This window comes from Gracilinanus agilis, chromosome 2 (genome assembly GCF_016433145.1).
Source record: "Gracilinanus agilis isolate LMUSP501 chromosome 2, AgileGrace, whole genome shotgun sequence".
Classification (NCBI taxonomy): Eukaryota; Metazoa; Chordata; class Mammalia; order Didelphimorphia; family Didelphidae; genus Gracilinanus; species Gracilinanus agilis.
This window is the reverse complement of record NC_058131.1, coordinates 38,852,907-38,872,170: the sequence shown is the minus strand read 5'-3', so window position 1 is coordinate 38,872,170 and position 19,264 is coordinate 38,852,907. Positions and strand designations below refer to the sequence as shown.

The 19,264-nt window shown below is 39.2% G+C and overlaps 1 protein-coding gene across 1 annotated transcript; it reads right to left on the bottom strand.

The window, feature by feature from the left end:
* Positions 1 to 12,261: 12,261 nt before the first annotated feature.
* IL1B (interleukin 1 beta) lies at positions 12,262 to 17,580 on the bottom strand. Its single transcript, XM_044660444.1, has 7 exons — positions 17,167 to 17,580; positions 16,319 to 16,370; positions 16,116 to 16,118; positions 15,320 to 15,530; positions 14,566 to 14,730; positions 13,205 to 13,335; positions 12,262 to 12,477 (listed from the first exon to the last, which is right to left on the bottom strand). The coding sequence occupies exons 1-7, from the start codon at positions 17,214 to 17,216 to the stop codon at positions 12,262 to 12,264; spliced, it is 828 nt and encodes a 275-aa protein (XP_044516379.1). The 5' UTR covers positions 17,217 to 17,580.
* Positions 17,581 to 19,264: the final 1,684 nt, after the last annotated feature.

Here is a 19,264-nt window from a genome sequence, read left to right as displayed (position 1 = left end):
CGCAGGTGTTCTATGAATCCTTTCAATGTCTATATTGCCCTCTTGTTGTAGGACTTCAGGGCAATTTTGCTGAATTATTTCTGTTACTATGGAGTCCAGGTTTCTATTAATTTCTGGTTTTTCTGGAAGACCAATTATTCTCAGATTGTCTCTTCTAGACCGGTTCTCTTGGTCTGTCACTCTCTCATTGAGATATTTCATGTTTCCTTCTATTTTTTCAGTCTTTTGACTTTGTTTTATTTGTTCTTGTTGTCTTGAGAGATCATTAGCTTCTAATTGCTCAATTCTAGCCTTTAGGGATTGGTTTTCAGCTATAATCTTTCGGTTTTCGGCTATGATCTTTTGGTTTTTGGCTATAATCTTCTGGTTTTTGGCTATAATCTTCTGTTTTTCAGCCATAATCTTCTGGTATTCCTTTTCAATCTGGTCATTTCTGGTGTTCAATTTGCTTATCAGTTCATTTGGTTTCTGAGCCTCACTTTCCAATTGCAAGATTCTACCTTTTAAACTGTTATTTTCTTGCCAGATCTCTTCCATTTTCCTCAAAATCTCAGTTTTGAACTCTTCCATAGCTTGTGAGGAGTTTTCCTTATTTGAGGAGGGTCCAGATGCTTGTTTGTTCTCCTCCTCTGTTTGCTCAGTTGTCTGGATTTTCTCTGTGTAAAAGTTGTCGAGTGTTAAAGACTTCTTTTTCTTGTTGTTAATCTTTCTCTTCTGAACTTCCTGAGACTGGGTAGCCATCATTAGTCCAGCAGCTTCTCAGGTTTATCCTCGCGCTCAGGGTGTGTCTGCAGTCTTTTGGCTCCTGAGGTCTGAGTTCTGTTTTTTTCCAAGGTCAAGCCCCCTGGTGGACCACCTTGCTTGATCGTCTGCCGGAGGTTTCTTTACAAGTCTCAGGGTGCTGCTTCCATAGTCGTATACCCGTCTGCACTGGTTCCCCGCTCAGGGTTTCAGAGCTTTAGCTCGTGGCTGTGTCTGCCTCTACCCAAGCCTCCACCCGTGCCTGCTCTCTGAGCCCGTGTTCTGCTCCCACGCTCAGAGTTTGCGTGCTTTCTTTAGCTTTTTGGGGTCCTAAATCTTGCTACTCTCAGGAACAGGCCCCGGAGCTGCCAATGACTGATGGGTGCCCCAAACTTGCTCTATTTCTTTTAAGCTGGCTTCGGCGCTATAGGTGTTGTGTGTGGAGGGGGTGGGGGTGGGGTGGTTGCTCAGCCCGCGATTTAGTGAGAGCTGTTTCACCCCTTTATAGCATGGAAATGCCCCGATTCCACATACCTTCCACGCTGTGCCCTGTTGTGGGGTTCCTCTGTTCGTCTGGACTTGTTTTTATGTCCCCTTGAGGAGTTTTGTGTGTTTTGGTCAGGAGAGGTTAAGAGCTGCTTCTTACTCTGTCGCCATCTTAACCCGGAACCCCGTTATGTATACTTTTGAACAGTTTGAACGTTGGTTCCAAAGGGAATTGAGTCTACTCTGTCTTCTATTTGACAGCTGTTGGAACAGGCTGGGGGAGGCTGGAACCTTCAAGAGGTTCCACAATTTTTTTGTTTTGTTTTAAACCCTTACTTTTTCTCTTAGAATTGGTACTAAGTATAGGTTCCAAGTCAGAAGAGCAGTAAAGGTAGCCAGTTGAGGTTAAATGACTTGTCTAGGGTCATTTAGCTAGGAAATGTCAAGCCACATTTGAACTTAGAACCTCCCATCTCTAGGTCTTTCTATCCACAGAGCGACCTAGCTGCCCCTGTTTCATAATTCTTAAAGAGGAATGGAGGGAAGAGAACAATCCATTAATTAAACATCTACTATGTGTCAGGCACTGTGTTAAGTGTTTTATTAATACTATCCCATTTGATCCTCATAATAACCCTGAGAGGGAGGGGATATTATTACTATTCCCATTTTTCAATTGAAGAAACTGAAGCAGACAGCAAGTAAGTGATTTTCCTAGGGTCTCTCAACCAGTAAGTTCCTGAGGCTGCATTTGAATGTGAGCCTTCCTGACTTCAAGTCCAGTGCTTTACCCACTGCACCTAGGTATAAATAAGAAAGAGGGTAAAGATAGAATTAAAATTATAGAATTTTGAGCAGTAAGGGGCCTTAGGGATTATCTGGTACAATAATGTTTTTTTTTTTATTTCATAGATCAGGAAACCAAGGTCCAGAGAAGTTATTCTGAGCTATTCAGTGACTGGGCTGGGTTGAGAACCCAGATCTTTCAGCTTCCTTTCTAGTGCCCTTTTCTTCATTATTCTCTGAGGAATTCCCTTGATATTGTCCTTTCCAATGCTTTTCTCCTCTCATCCACAAGCTCTCTTGACTTTCTTTTTCATCTTAAAGCCATTCTACATGGATCATGCATTCTGGAATTCTTCCTTTGTCTCTAGGACTAGCCCAGATTGAATCTGCAAAGTATTTTTAGCTCTAGACTCTAGAGTCTAGAGGCTAAATATCCTATTTGGGTTGGTCCTAGATGAAGTATAAAGGGAGGTCTCCAGGACTACCTGATTCCAAAATCCCAGAGGATAGTGAAGCCGGGCTGATAGCCAGTGTTGGGTCTTAACTAAGGACCCAAGGGATAGATTATATGAATATATTATGGTGAATGATCACCATCTTCCATAAAGAATAACATTCTAGGGGACTCTGCTTTCAAAATTGGTCTGCCTCATGAGAATTAGAAGATGTTCATTATTAGTGCTGTTCCTTTAGGGCTGTCTTGAGAAGAGGCACCATGGTATGTTGGGAATGAGAAGTGAACTTAGGGTAGAAGGACTTGTGGCCAGTTCTTCTCTCTATTACTGACTAGCTGTGTTAGACCACAGGAGAGTCATTTACTCTCTTGTTGCTTCACTTTCCTAATTTGTAAAATGGGATTTGAATTATCCACTTGAGAGAGTTGGCACCAGAACAACACTTTGGAGGCCTTAAAGCATTCTAGGAATGTGTATTTTTGGACCAAATTTATGTTTTCATTGGCATGGAGAAATCCCAGGAAGGAAACTCCTTTCACCAATACAGATCATCATCTACTCTGCAAATTATAAGATTAGCTTAGAATTTGGCTTACCTGGGACCCTGAGGGGTTAAGCAGCTTGTCCAGCATAGCCAGTATATATCAGAACTAGGACTTGAATTCAGATCTTCCTGACCCTGAGGTAGTCTCTTGGTCATTCCTACAAATATAAGCTATCATTATATTCTTAAGGATATACCATTTGTACTGCATCACCATTTTGATCCTGAATTTCAGAATTGATTATCTTAAAAGTGGTGATAATTGAAGTCGTCATTATTATTTTCTAGTCTTTCTAGTCTCCCCACTCCCCTTTTCTTCCCTAGTAGATAACTTACTTGATAGCAGGTACAATAATCCTCCTTATCCTCCTAGTTCATAGCACCTGTTTTGGAAATAATGGATCCATCTACCCCTCTTGTCTAGGGATTTCAAGAAGTCATTGGGGAATTTGAATAATCAATGGCCCAGAAAAGGAAAGGAGGGAGGAAAGAGGGGTGGGGGGAGGAAGGGGAGAGAGAGAGAGAGAGAGAGAGAGAGAGAGAGAGAGAGAGAGAGAGAGAGAGAGAGAGAGAGAGAGAGAGTCAGAGTCTGGTTATTGAAGGAAAGAGGAGAGAAATGGTACCAAGGCATTGTGTTGTCTTTGTGGGATTGGAAGCAGATTAATTTCTGAGGTGCAAGAAAAGTTTTTCTAAGGACTCTATGAGTTCTAAGGATGTGGGATAACTGCGAAACAAAATTTATGAATAGCATAAGTGAGTGTTTTTGAATTACAAACAGATGTAGAGGTGTTACCCATATGGACTAGTTAGTGTCCTAAAATAGGGAATGATTGCTATTTACCTGCTGAGAATAGTAGACCTGTAAAAGACTGCTTAGGACTATAAAGCAATCACTTCAAGATTGTCTCTTTCCCCAACCCCCCCCAACCCCATCCTTATTTGTGTAGGAACAGTGTTGTAAGTTTTAAAGTTTATATAAGTCTTTTGGGGGAAGGTTACACGCTGTGGGGACTACCAGTTTTCTTGAGGGCAGTGGTGACTGAAGTTAAAAGTGTTAAATGCTGACCTTTGAGTTAGAAAGAACTGAATTTGAATCTCACCTCTGACAGTTACTATTTTTTAATTTAAGTTTTCATTCTTTATTCTCTCCCTCCCTCCATCCCCTCCTCTACCCATTGAGAAAGCAAGAATTTTATACATTATATATATCTATACATATACATATGCAGGGAAGATATAGTTCCCCATTAATCATATTCTGAAAAAAAAGAATGGGAAAACATGTTTCATTCTTCATTCTGAATCCATCAGTTTTCTATCTGGATGTGGATAGTATTTTACATTATGAGTCCTTTGGATTTGTGGGGGATCATTATATTAATTAAACCTACTAACTCCCTCACAGTTGATTTTCCTTACAATATTGCCATTACTACGTATATTGTTCTGGTTCTGCTTACTTCACCCTGCATCAGTTGATATAGATCTTCCTACATCTTGCTCATCATTTCCTAGAGCATGATGATATTTAATTCCCCAAATAATCAGCATCCCCTTAGTTTCAAATCTTTGCCAAAAGAGCTGCTATCAATATTTTTATACATACAGGTCTATTCCCCTTTTCTTTGATCTCTTTAGGATAGAGACCTAGAAATGATATTGCTAGGTAAAAGGGTATGCACAGTTTTAGAGCCCTTTGGGAGTAATTCCAAATTGTTCTCCACAATGGTTGGATCAGCTCCAATAGTTCACCAATCGTTCTACAGCTCCACCCACAGTGTATTAGTGTACCTAATTCCCCACAAATCCTTCAGCATTGATGATTTTCCTTTCCTGTTATCTTAGCTGACTCTTTTAGTAACTAATTCTATGTGTAACCATGGACAGGTCTCTTCATTTCTCTTGACCTCTAGTTGCATCAGGATTCCCAGAATGTGTAATGTTCTCTGGGATGATAATCTCATGATATTGGAGAAGAGTCAAAGTAATTTGGGTGATTACTCAGTAGGCTACACCTACCTGGTCCACCTCTCAATAGTGGCCCTTTGCTTTGGACTCAATACATCTATTGCTTCTATTCAATTGTTGTTTTTGCTTTTCTTTCTAACCCCAGTACTTAGCACAATGCTTGGCACAGAGTAGGTGCCTAATAAATTTTTGTTGTTCAATTGTGTTTGACTCTCCATGACCCCATTTGAGTTTTCTTGGCAAAAGCATTAGAGTGTTTGCCATTTTAAAAAAATAAATGCTTGCTAATAAATTGATGGATTTTATTTTATTGACTGAAAGTGAGTTCTTAAAAACCAAGAAGACTATCTAATGGGATTTCATAAACACCCACTTTACTTTTCTTTCAGACTCTTAGCTGTGGACCAAAGGCATGAACAAAAGCTGAGTTGGAGCTGGTTGGAAACCAAGATGTACCACCATACCCTTGTATGGGTAGGCATCACTCCCATTTTGTAGGGTTGCCTTGCCCCATAACATCTAGGAGGACCAGATGCAAGGATAGAGAATGAGAGGGGTGTGTGTGTGTGTGTGTGTGTGTGTGTGTGTGTGTGTGTGTGTGAACACTTGCTGCTGACCCTCTCCATCATCATCACCATCATCATCATCATCATCATCATCATCATCATCATCATCATCATCATTTTAAAGCCTTTACTTTCCATCTTAGAATCAATACTGTGTATTGGTTCCAAAGCAGAAGAGTGGTAAGGGCTAGGCAATGGGGATTAAGTTACTTGTCCAGGGACACACAGCTGGGAAGTGTCTGAGGCCAGATTTGAACCCAGGACCTCCCGTGTCTAGGCCTGCCTCTCCATCCACTGAGCCACCCAGCTGCCCCTACCTCTCCAGCATTATTGAGCTAGATATCCATTTACTTCTTCCTCCTTACCTTGAGCCTACATCTCTCTATGCCCATGGTGATTGTGTTCATTCTATTACTTGATGTACTTGCTGGATACAGAGACATATGGAATTTCATAGTTTATTTGCAAGCTGTCTTAGTAGAATCAAATTATTTTAAAGGTAAAAGAGACCTTAGAATTCACTTAGTCTAACCTAATGTTCGAACCTAGTCCCAATGCACAAGTCCTCTCCACTCCGTTCCCTAAAGTGGCCATGTAACCCTTGCTTGATATCTTCTAGAAATGGAGAACTTATTACTCATGAGTCAGTCCCTTTCATTTTCAGACAGGTCTACAATCTTCAAATATAAACCTTAGAGGAAATTCTCTGTATCTGGCTCCTTTCCCATCTCCAAATCATGTAATTTTGAGAGCATGGTTTTTTGGTTTTGCCAAAGCTTTGCAAATCTAGTACAGAGAAATGATGGATCAACCCACAAGGAGAGAATAGCCATTGTAGCTGTTTGGTTCAGACATGTGGTCAGAATGGCCTCTGCTCTTGAGCACTGACTTTGGTACCTACATTATCCTTGGGGAATAATGAAATTGGCTGCTTGGCCAGACACAACAAAAAAGCCCTCATGCCTGATTTCTCTATCTATGCTGGGCCCTCAGAAAAGAATTCATGTATTATACTGCCAAAGATGAATATCCAGGGCTGTTATGTCTTTTTTTCCCCTCTAAGCCAGTCCATTGCCTTCCTTTAACCCATCACCTTGACACTCTCAACTGGACCTGTTGGTTTCTCTGAAGTATGAGTATAAATAGGACAAAGATTAGAAAGTAGGGAACTTGTGGCACTTTCCTATAACCAGTCTTGCCTTCGAAGGAATGTTGGGAAGGGAAGGGAACTGCTCAATAAATGTTCAGTGAATGAATCAGAGACTGGTAGAGGATCTGGGAACTCTTGAGGTCTAGGCTTGGAGGATAGAAGTTCTTAACTTGAGTTATAATAACTATTTCTGTGTAATTGGTTTCCTTTGTAATCCTAGGTATTTTATTTTATGCATTTAAAAATATTATTCTGAGATGGGATGAAAAGACTCTACCAGACTACCAGAAGGATTCATGATACAAAAAATGTTTAAAAAATTCTTTTCTAGAATGATTCCCTAACACAGATATCACCTTGAATGACTTCCTTCTTGCCCTCCACACCAATTCTGACTATTGCCCATATCTAGTCACTCAAGTTTTGGGAAGGAAGAGAAGATGAGGCATGCATGAAAACATAGGAGAACGAAGATGACCAAAGCTATGACCCTAAGGCATATGTTCTTAACTTGGTGTTTCTGAACTTAATAAAATTATTTTGATAGTTGTATTACACTCCTCTGCATTTTATGTCCTTAATTTAAAAATATTATTCTGAGAAGATATCCATAGGCTTCCCTAGACTGCCAAGGGGGTCCGTGACTCAAGAGAGGACTTCAAGCAGAACCAGATACAAAATCACAGAATATCAAAGTTATTAGGAACTTCAGAGGCTATCTAGTCTAATCTGATACTGAATAAGAATCTCCCTTCCAGCAGACCTTAAAACTAATCTTCTGGACTTTGTTTGAAGATCCTAAGGAGAAACTCACTACCTTCTATGGCAGCCCATTCCATTTTTAGGTGGGTCTAATTAATGAGAATTTCATAAATTTGCTTCTTTACAATAACCATCCATTCCTCTTGCTTTTGTCCTACTAGATCAACCAGAACAAATCTAATCCTTCTCCCTCATAATAATCTTCTAAATTCTTGAAAACTGCCATAATATTCACCTTAAGTCTACTCTTCTCTGGGTTGCATACCTCTCAGCTTCTTCAGTTGATCCCTTTTTTTTAAATTAAATTTTACTTTTTCAATTGATGAATGTCTACTCTTTCTCTTTCTCTTCCTCTCCCTCACTCTACTTGCTTCTTGCCTTCTGGGGGAAAATTTCTGAAAAAGAAAACCAACTCATTCCTTCAATGAATATGCACAATCAAGCAAATACATTTCCACTTTGTCATGTCCAAAAGCCACATGTTTCATACCACTTATGTTGCTCATCACGTCTCTATCAGAAAGTGGCGAACATTCTAAATCATCAGTCTTCTGGGTTCATGATTGATCATTACTATCAAATCTTTAAGAATTGTTAGTTTTTATAATGTTGTCATAGTATAAATTATTCTACTAGTTCAGCTCACTTTACTCTGCAGATGTTCAAGTGACTCTCCCTCCCCATACTTTCTTTTTTGTATGGACTCGTGCTCCCTGATTATGTGGGATAATAAATCTCCTCTGCCCTATCTCTCTCCTTTCTTCTGTAGTATTTCCATTCCCCATTCCTTTTCCTTTTTAGATAATCAAAATCTAACAAAAATCACTTCAAAGTCCTCCTTCTTATTTGACTCCATCTCTAATTCCAGATGACATCACAATTCTCAGGGAATACTTGTATCACATTACCTATTCCATTAGAATGCAAACACTTCATCCTTGCAAAATGTTTTCTAATTTTTTGCCTATAATTACTATTTTATATATATTTTTACTCCTGTATTTGTATTTCAAATTTCAATTCAACTTCAGTTTTTTTAATCAGTAATGCTTAGAAGTCCTCTATTTCATCAAAAGTTTTTTCGACTTTTAAGGAATTGTATTAATGTTGAAACGTGTTGCTAAAATTTATAAACCTTGCTGCCAGGTTGGTTGTGCTGTCCAGTAGTAGGGGTGGGGGTGGGATTTAAACACCACCAACAAAAAGATAATGGGGTCTCTGCTTCCCAGTAACATGGAAATGGGATTTCCATAATTGCTATAAAACTGGAGGAGATACCTGAGTTGCATGGAGGGTATAGTTCTCTTGCAGTTCTGTCTGTCATATTTAGATATAGGAGTCATTGCATCATAGATATTGTAGGTGTAGCACTACCTTTGAATTCCCTCTAACAATTTATACTTTTTGTATTTACAAGTTGAGTCCTGAGAAAAGTGGCTGCTAGGGTAACCCTGAGAGGCTCTATTTCTAGGCATGTTGTTTCTGAACCCCACTAGTTATCAAGATTTAATTAGTCTTTGCCTGCCCTTTGATCCAGCCATACCACTGCTGGGTTTATACCCCAAAGAGATAATAAGGAAAAAGGCTTGTGCAAAAATATTTATAGCCATACTCTTTGTAGTGGCAAAAAATTGGAAAATGAGGGGCTGCCCTTCAATTGGGGAATGGCTAAACAAATTGTGATATTTGTTGGGGATGGAATACTATTGTGCTCAAATGAATGATGAACTAGAGGAATTCCATGTGAACTGGAATGACCTTCAGGAATTGATGCAAAGAGAAAGGAGCAGAACCAGAAGAACCTTATACACAGAGACTGATACACTGTGGCACAATTGATTGTAATGGACTAGCAGCAATGAAATGATCCAGGACAATTCTGAAGGACTTATGAGAATGAACACTATCCACATCCAGAGAAAGAACTGTGGGAGCAGAAACTCATAAGAAAAACAACTGCTTGATCACATGGATCAATGGGGGTGTGATTGGGTTTATAGACTCTAAATGATCACTCTAGTGTAAATATCAATAATATGAAAATAGGTCTTGATCGATGACACATGTAAAACCCAGTGGAATTGCTTGTTGGCTATGGGAGGGTGTAGGGAGGAGGGAAGGGAAAGAATACATATCATGTAACTATGGAAAAAAACATTCTAAATTAATTAACTAATCAAATAAATAAAAAAAGAAGATATTTTCTAAGATGATATAGTAAGAATAGTTGGTACAAAACATTCCCTTCAAATCCTATGGTTCACTCTTCCCCAAAACATACAATTCCATAGGCAGAGTGGACTTCAATTTAGCATGAAAGTAGTAAATTGCACGTGTAGAGAACATAGGTGGCAAAGGGACAACTTATGGTTCCTCTTTTAGAAGTTCTTTTTCCCCTTCATAGAATCCCATGACCAGGGGTCCACAATGTATGGCTCTCGAGCCATATCTGGCTCCACCTCCCCACCGGCCAATCGGGATAGAGCCCCAGGATGTGCTCCAGGGGGGCCTTCAGCCCCCACCGCATATTCCAGTGCCTTCTGCCTCCACCCTCCTCCTTCCACAGGCATTTATGGCTCTCCTGGCCAAAAAGGTTGCCGACCATTGCTCATGACATTTCTTTTAGGCATTGTTCTCTGCTGGACTATGAGGGGCAGGGCTAGTCACTGATTTCCACCACAAGTGGTCCCATTCCTGGAAGTCACCTATCTTCAGGAGACTATTATTTGTATTTTTGTCTTCAGTGTATCTGCATCTCTGATGCAGGAGTCTAAAGTTGTCAACTATCCTTGTTCCTCTGGACACTTCTAGCTTTTATTCAACTTTGACTGATGTTAGGACTCCTCTTGATCAGTATTTACAAGGTCACTGGACATTCTATCTCAGAATAAGAGGAAGAAACAACAATCACAAAGAAACAGAAGTGACTGTGGGTTCATGGCTTCCATGGCCAAGTGGCAGATAGGAGAGCTGCCCTCATCCCCTTTAGGAACTTGACAGCAGTAAAGAGGACTCTTGCTTCATGGCAGCTGCAGTGGAAAGGGAGTAACATAGGAGTTGGTGGATCCCTCTTGTATTTCAGAGCTGTGATTCAGCAATCCCTGAGTCATTAGTTCTCTTGGCATCAACAGCCAATTAGATAACTCTGTCATTGCACAGTGCAAACTCCCAAGTTATCAGGACCATCTTTTCAATGTGATAACTTGGATTGGAACCAGGCAGTGAATATTTAGTTATGTTCCAAGAACTGGCCCATTTACTCAGGAATTAGAGACACTAATATAAGAATCAATGCTAAATATAAGTTCCAAAACAGAATGGCAATAAGGGCTAGACAATTGGAGTTAAGTGGCTTGTTCCAGGTTCACACAGCTAGGAAGTATCTGGAGGCCAGATTTGAGCCCAGTACTTCCCATCTCCAGGCCTGTTCTCTCTGGCTGCCTCCAACATTCCTTTTTGGTGTTGATTAGAGGAAAAGTAACCCTTCTTCATCCTATAGAAAACTCTGTAGAATCTGCTTCTAAGGGAGAAATTACTAGGGATGCTGATATCATTTCCTTCTAAAACTGTGCCTTACAGCATCTGGTGGCCATCCCCTGTCACCTCTCCCTTTTCTTCTTGGGACATTATCTCAGATTTGGTGCAAGAGTAGGGGTGGGAACCAGAATGGAAGTTTGTATCCCAGGGAAGTAGAGCTCTTTTGCAAATCTCCTCTTGTCCATGGGTCTAGGTTAGTCACTTTACCAGAATTGGACAGTAACTAATGAGAGCTGATCTTAGTGAAATCCATACTCATCATAGTACCCCATTCCCACTTCTCCCTTGCCTTAGAGCAGGAAATATACAGTACCCTCTCTCTTTTCCCCACCCCTTAAAAGCCCAAATGAAGACAATGAATAGGCAGACAAATCCATATTTAAAAAAGTTTATTGTGGAGGTTATCAAGCCATGCTTCCATTTTCATAAATATTCACCCTTCAAGAATGCATGCTTATATTTCTAGCTCTTATAATTAGACTATAACAATATAAATTAATTCAGTTTTACAGACATCAAAAGCTTTTCTCATTTACTGACATAGGCTCATCTTGTCCTTTCCATTCGAGAATTAAATAGACAGGGGCATCCACAAACAGACCGAATAATAAATAAATAAATAAATAGACAGACAAACAAGCAGTTACTAGGGACCTGAAAGGGCAGTATTGAAGAAGTCTGGAAATAACCCAGGCTTGGGAGGATAGACATGGGTGATTCAGAAGAGGTGCCATCTTGGGGGAGGCTATTTGGTTTTCATCAATGGAGGATAACAGGGCAGCTTCTGAGCACAGTCACAGTTGCCAGGGCTCAATTATAGCCTGGCTTATCTAGAATCAGCAATGCAGGACATCCTTGAGTTAGTGATTCCACAGTGCTTCCTACTTTGCATCCTTATTAAATTTGACAGATCAGAGAAAAGTCCTGCCTCTTTTGTCCTCCTACTCCATGCTCATTTTTTCTTTCTCCAAATTCCCTTCCTAATGCTCCCTGCCTGACTCTTGCAAACTTCTAGTGCTCAGATTCCCACTTTGGATACCAAACTATCAGCACAGTTTCACCAGATTCTACTCAGTCTGACATAGAAATGGGTTGTGGGTGCTCTCCCTGAGCAAGGTCAGCATTTGACATACATTTGAATTCAAATTTCTAAAGAATAGATTAAGGCCTAAATTGACTATAAGTCATATGTATAACATATGAACTCCCCAATTCCTTTTCTTTCCCCCCTTTTCCCTAGTCCTGGAGGACACAACATACACTGAATTAAGAGTCTGTTTCAGAAAGATCATCCAAAAAGAAGTTGGTTATCTCCTGGCCGCCTCTCATGTTCCCCAGGAAGACCTCCTGTGCATCCAGTTGGGAAGTGCTGATGTACCAGTTGGGGTATGCCTCTGACTCAAATTCAACCTTATTATTGATTTCTGTCTTATTGAAGATGAATCGCCTGTCAACATTTTCTCTGGGGAAACTGTCGACTTGCTGCAAATGATTAAAACAGATTTATACCATGAGAAAAGGAACAAGGAAACTTCAAAGAGACATTTTCAAAGAGCATAAGGGCTGGAGTGCTGAAGCTAGAGCCAGGAAGATCTGAATTAAAATCCTTCCTTTGACATCCACTACCTGTGTAACCTTGGACAGGCTACTTATCTTCATTGGGCTTCAGATTCCTTCTCTGTAAAATGAAGGCATTTGTCTAGATGGCCTCTAAGGTTCCTTCTAGCTCCCAAACAATGATTTCATTCCCAGTACTTGAATAGGAGATGATTGAGAAGGTCCTTAGGCTGACCAGAGAAGGAATTGATGGCTCTATCAGATAAGGATAAAAAGGCAAGGCTAGAATTCATAATTGGTGGGTTCCCTTTATTGGTTTGCATTTTAAAGTGATTGGAGGGAGGATCCCATTCTTCTTTGGGGCTAAGTCACAGATATTTAGGGAGGTGAAGCTTTTACATTTTGGACAAAGGAGGTGCTTAATAAAGGTCTATTTTAATAAAGGTCAAATAAGTGGTTGGAAAATGCACAAATGAATCAGTGTTCTCATTTGGAACCAGGAGCTAGAAAAGTTTATGCAAATGACTAAAATTCAGGTACTCCATTAATTTGCTGGGGGGAAAAGATTGACCATCTTAAATCTCCAGGCTGTGAGAAATAAGGGATTTCTTTTTAGAGAAGTGAAAATGATCTTTATTCCTAGGATGCTCACCTCTAGCTGCAGGATGGGCTTCCCATCATGCTTCACACAAGACAGATAGAGATTATTTTTCTTGATACATAAGACAACATATGTTTTCTGGGAGCCTACTTCACCGAGGTAGCACTTCATGCTGAAAATTACTGGAAAAGGGAAAAAAAAGGAACAGTGTGGTGAATGAAAATCCCAGAGCAAGTATTTTGACCTTGTTTGTATTCTGGACCTCTAAGGTAGTCTGGTGAGGTCTTAGGATCCCTTTTCAGAATAATGTTCCAAAATGTATAAAATAAAATATGCAAATTAACAAAGGAAATCAATTCTAGTGAAATATAGTTTTTAACTTTTTTTTTTAAGTTCAGGGATCCCAGGTTAAGAACATCTTTCTAGAGGAAGTTGTAGGGCAAGGTGATCAGTCTAGAATTACCATATTTCTGGGAGTGAGGCTATAAACCAGTATAGACATGTGAGGGATGAAATTGAGAAATGGGGTTGGGGGTTAAATTAAGGATGTATCATGATACCGAGCTCACAGTTCTGAGCCTTCTAAGTCAAAGATGTCCCAATCCAAGCTCCAAGACTGTTTTCACTCTAGTGGGAAGGACACCATACTTTCCTATTTCCAAATAAGAGTAGAAAGTAGGTAGCTTCTTTGCCTAAATGACTTTGTCTTCCAAGGAAGGTGGAAGCTTGGAAGAGCAGGTCATTCACTCCTCTGAAAGATTCCTTCTGCCAATACACCTACTTCTATCCTTGGTTTTTACTAGCTGAGGAGTAGGGAACAGTACACATGGCTAGTCTTATTAACTTCCATAATGAGGAATAACATTTTAGAATAAAAATTCAGTCCATTAGTATATGTTTTCTAGATGAGATTGCTGACAGTCATATTCCACTTTTTTCTTTTCTTTCAATTTGATACAATTTGACAAAATACTATTATTAATTTTAGAGATAGCTCATAATAGAGTTAGAAATGTGAAGTCTACATTTGAAACTTTCATTAACTTTCCCTGCTTTTACTTTTAAGACTAGTTTTCTTTGGAAATTTAGATCTTTGGGACAGAAATTTTATTTCTGGACATTAAATGATCTGAGAGAAACATAGTGATGAGCAGATGTGGTTTGTTTCTCTAACGACTAATGCTCTGGATACTCAAATTGAACCAAAACAAGGAAAAAGCAGCCAGTAATGTCCCAAAACGACTATCCTTTGAACCAACCTGAGTTCAGACAATCCCAGCGTCTTGTATTACTGTATGATAGTGAAATGGACACTTGGGGAGAGGCTATGAACATTATTAGTCAAAGTTACCTGCCTATAGAGACCAAGAGTTATGGGCAACAAGAAGGAAAGACAAGATGTCAGAAGTTACCTTGTTGGCTTATGTTTGGCCCGCTAAGATGGAGAGCTTTCAGTTCACTGGCATTGGTCAAAGCCAGGCATTTTTGATCTATGTCATGAATGGTGTAATCCCCGGAGGATGCAAATCGAAAAAAGTCAGATTCATAAATGTCACAGCTCTTGACGGTGATGGGCTCTGAAAATTAAAGCATGTATACTGTTCAAAGCACTGAACCAGAGGTGGCAATCTGCTAAGAAGGCAGCTAGGTGGCTTATATTGTTCCTTGAGGTCATGAAACACTACCTAGGCTCACTTCACCATTTTATCTGGAGACCCTGCTATTGGCTCAATCCTTTTTTTGGGCTCCTTTCTTGTCCTAACTCTTTAGGGAATGCCCTTTCAGTAGAGTTTGAGATTGGTAAATTGGGAAGTGTTGAATCTGGTATCAGGAGAAACCAGCAATCAAATCCTACCTCTAACATTTATTAACTATGTAACTATGGGTAAATCACTTAAGCTCAGGATGCCTCCATTTCTTCATTTAGAAAAGGAGGATAATAATAGCAGCTAACTTCCCAGAGTTGCTATGAAGATGCTTGCAAAGTGCTTTGCAGTGCTTAAAACATTATAGAAACATCAGTCATTATATTACCATTATTACATTTCTGAAATACTTTCCAAACTTTTAAATGCTTTATAAGTGTGTTGTAAGACAGAAAAAAGTAGATTTGTGTTGGAAAGAGGATGGGAATAGGAAAGACTTAACACTTCTCAGCTTTCTTACCTTCTTGAAAGATGCTTGTGAAAATAGTCATAAGGTCATTATCCTTAAAGAGGTCATATCTGGGTTGAACCAAATGCCTCATCTTCTCAATTGCAACAACTACCACAACAGATCGATAGAACCGCTGGGATTGGGAGGTGAATTTCAGCTGGATGCCATCCTCCTCCAGAAGACATTTTTTGGAGCAGAGATCAGGATACTGGAGGTGACCCTGATGGGAAATAGTGGAGTTGGTGATCTAGGATAGTTAAGCTCTTATTTGTTTCCTCCCTCCTCTTACTGATCACCTCCTCAAGGATTTAATTCATATTGGGGAGAAATTCTACTCATCCCTTAAAATAGTGAACTATAAAAGAATTTATGTCACCTAGTCAAGTCCTTCTCTCTTGACAGATGAATAAAGTGAGACTCAAAGAGATAGTTTGTTTTGTTCAAGGTCTCATAGTTTGGTACAGCTAGAAATAGAGACCAAATCTCCTAATCCTTTTTTATTGTCAATCCTTTTTCCATTGCTAGATTTCCATTTCCAATGTTATCACCAGTGTTTAGCATATATCTGGTTACATAAGATCCACTTGGATCTAGTCTACTGCCCCAAAGCAATAAACATACTTTCTGGGAAGATAGGAACAATTCAAAGGTGACTGATGATTTGTAGGCTCCACTTCTTAATTTTCATGGGTCCCATTTATTACATATGATACTAGATCTAGAGTTGGACTGTACCTCAGAGGCCACCTAGCCTTCCCCATCTCTACCATTTTGTAGATGAGAAGATTGAGAGAGGATAAGTGACTTGCTCATGGCACCAGAACTGGAATTGGAACCCAAGCTAACAATCATGAGGAGATGAAAAATAAGACAGTGCAAATGCTTTCCCTGTGAACTCCAAGTAGTGAAACCTAGGCTTCCACCATATCAAAATCCTCCCTCTCCTTATATCTCTACACTCCTTCGTCTAGAACTTAGCCCAAAAAAGAAGCTATCCAAGAACCTTACCTTCTTTTGGTTGGGTCCATCAGCCTCATAAAATTGACTGTCATCATTGTCCCTGTAAACAAAACCAACGAAGGTTTTCAGTTTAAAAATTTTTATTATTTTCCTAAGTAGGGGATCTTTCTCCTTGTGCAAAAGTCTCTACTTCTAATATAGAATTTACATTCAAGACCATGGAACCTTTCTGAAAAATTACATTAGAACAAGCTCTAATGGATGATCAATCTGTGAGCCAATATGAGATTTAAAGAAATGGTGATGAGTGGGGACTGGACCCCAGCTAGGCTGTGGGAAGGTCTCTCATTACTGACTTTGCACATGTTAAGGAGGGGCTGTGAAGTATATTTCAGGGAGGAGGAAGTCTAGTGTTTAAATCCTGGATCAGACCCAAGAATATTAAGGAATAACCAATAGAATGACTCAAGCCAGTCATTGCAAAGGAGTCTCTCTCCAGTCCAATGTCCAGCTTCCCATTTTTTCCTTTTGTTTTCTTCCCAACTTAATCCACCTTCCAAGCCCCCTCTCATCAACCTTTTCCCTTTTTCCCGAGCTCTGTAGTAGATGGACTGATGCTTAATGGACAGTGCCCATGACTATAATTATAGAAGCAGATGGAACTAAGCAGAGTCATTGGGTTAGAATTTTAGAACTGGAATGGACCATAGAGAACATCTCATGAGGAAATGATCTTGATTGCCTCTTGCTGTGGGAAGATCTAAAATCTTTTATTTTTATTTTTAAAGGGCCTAAACATCTCTCTGAATCCTCAGGGGTAGTCTGCTTTCCTGACATAGGATGCCTCTTTTAGATGACCACCACTTGTCATTTAGCTTTCTTGTCTTTCTACTTACCTGTAAAAATCTGTCATGTCACAAGCCATTTCGGGTACTGTTGCCATCATAACTTTGTATTCCTGAACAAAGAAAATAAGAGAATCACAAGTTGCAGGTTGTTAGCAAGATGGGTAGGGCTGAGCAAATATCACTCCCCATGAAGTTGTTCTTCCCTAAAAGACTAGAGACTCCTTGAGGAGAGAAACCATGTCATTCATTTTTTTGTAGCCTATTGGCTCTTTCCTAGGATCTTGGCTTGCATATCTATTGAGCAATAAGTTGAATCAAATAATTTTAGGATTGGAAGGGACCTTAGTGCCCATATACTCCAAGACCAGAAGACCATAGATCCCTAAGAGATTCATGGATTGTTTTTTTTTTTTTTTTTGGAGCAGAGAGGAGTGGGCTTTGTGAACTTGGATGGGAAAATAGTATATCTTTATTTTCACTAACTTCTAATTTCCTTTGTAATCCTATGTATTTTATTTTATGCATTTAGAAACCTTAGTCTAAGGAGTCCATAGATTTCATCAGATTATTGCCAAAGGTGCCTTGACACAGAAAAAATGAAGAATCCCTGATCTACTCCAGTCCATAACCAAGAAGGAAAATTCTATCACAGTATGCCCAAGACCTGATCATCCAGTATTTGCTTCAAGACTCAGATGAGGGAGATCCACTATGCTGAGCTCATTCCTTTTATGGACAGCTCCAATGATGAAAAAACTCTTTCCTGTCATCAAACTCAAATTTATCTCATTTCAACCTCCACCCATTGCTCCTGGTTCTATCTCCCGGAGCCAAACAAATCTAGTTGAATCTCTTATTCATATGATAGTCCTTCAATTACTGAAGGAAATGAAGCAAAACCAAAAAAAAAATCAGCAAAGCTTCAAGTTATTGGATAGAAAGTTACTTTCTACATATTAAAAAACCCATTTAATTATATAGCCTCTTCCCTCAATTCCTGGACACCCCCATCACCCCAAAGAGAACAGACAGAGAGGATTCTCAGGCAGTAATCAACAGGAAGAATTCAGAGAAATCGTACCTTTGCTGGCAAGAGTGCTAGATTTCTTCAGTCAGTTTCAACTGTCAAGTAGAGAAATGATTTATGTGCTGGCACATAGGGCTTTTTATTTACTGCTAAAAGCAGAAGTTAGGTACAACGAAATTTCCCCTTTGGTCAAATGATTGCATAATTTTGTAGCAATAAAAAAAGAAAATAGTGGGAACTTTAGGGGGCAACTTGAAGTGACACCCAGGACTTTCAGGGAAAGGAGAGGCAGTTGAGACTTGGCAATGATGCAACCCTTCCTAAAAGTAACTGAAACAAACACTGCAGTGTTTTTAATGACAATCCTGTTCTTGATTACAATATGCAGAAAAGAGTGGACAATTTGCAGAATGTAGCTTTGAATTTCTAGGTTTACAGGGAACAAAGCAAGTATGAAGAAATTGTACTTTCTTTTTTTTCAAAAATTCCTTTTTTATTGTAAACATTTTTATCAACGAAAATAAACATTTCAATATATACAGAACAAGAAATAGGTTTATACAAGGAAATGTAAACTTTAAAAGTATGTATTAAATAATTTAATTAAAAAAACAGCTTGATGTCTGTATAATCAGAAATTTTGAACCCTTGGACTTCATCTCCCAACATCCCTTTCCTCATCCGTCCCCAAGATGTGTGCTTACATTGTTTGTATATAGTTGTGGGTAAGCCTGCCCACTCTCTCTCTTCTCTCACAACTGTGGCTGAGATTAGCTCCCTTTTTACTCTAGTTTTTTATTTTCCTTACTTTAAGTTATTACTAATAAATCTTATTAAATATAATACTTGGCATTTTTGACTATTAATTTTTAATCTTACAATCCCTTTTGAACTTCTTAGCTCCCTTTTTACTCTAGTTTTTTATTTTCCTTACTTCAAGTTATTACTAATAAATCTTATTAAATATAATACTTGGAGTATTTGAATATTAATTTTTAATCTTACAATCCCTTCTGAACTTCTTTCTAGTTCTTAAAACTACCTTATTGATGTTCATTTCTTTCTTAAAAATATTGTTAAAGGGGGTAGCTGGGTAGCTCAGTGGAGTGAGAGTCAGGC

Coding starts and splice junctions, on each gene's coding strand:
- IL1B (XM_044660444.1), bottom strand. CDS start 17,216: ATGATGGCAACAGTACCCGAAATGGCTTGTGACATGACAGATTTTTAC. Junction 14,731..15,319: donor CACAAGCATCTTTCAAGAAG/GTAAGAAAGCTG, acceptor TTTAATTTTCAG/AGCCCATCACCGTCAAGAGC. Junction 13,336..14,565: donor GCCAAACATAAGCCAACAAG/GTAACTTCTGAC, acceptor TCCCTTTTCCAG/TAATTTTCAGCATGAAGTGC.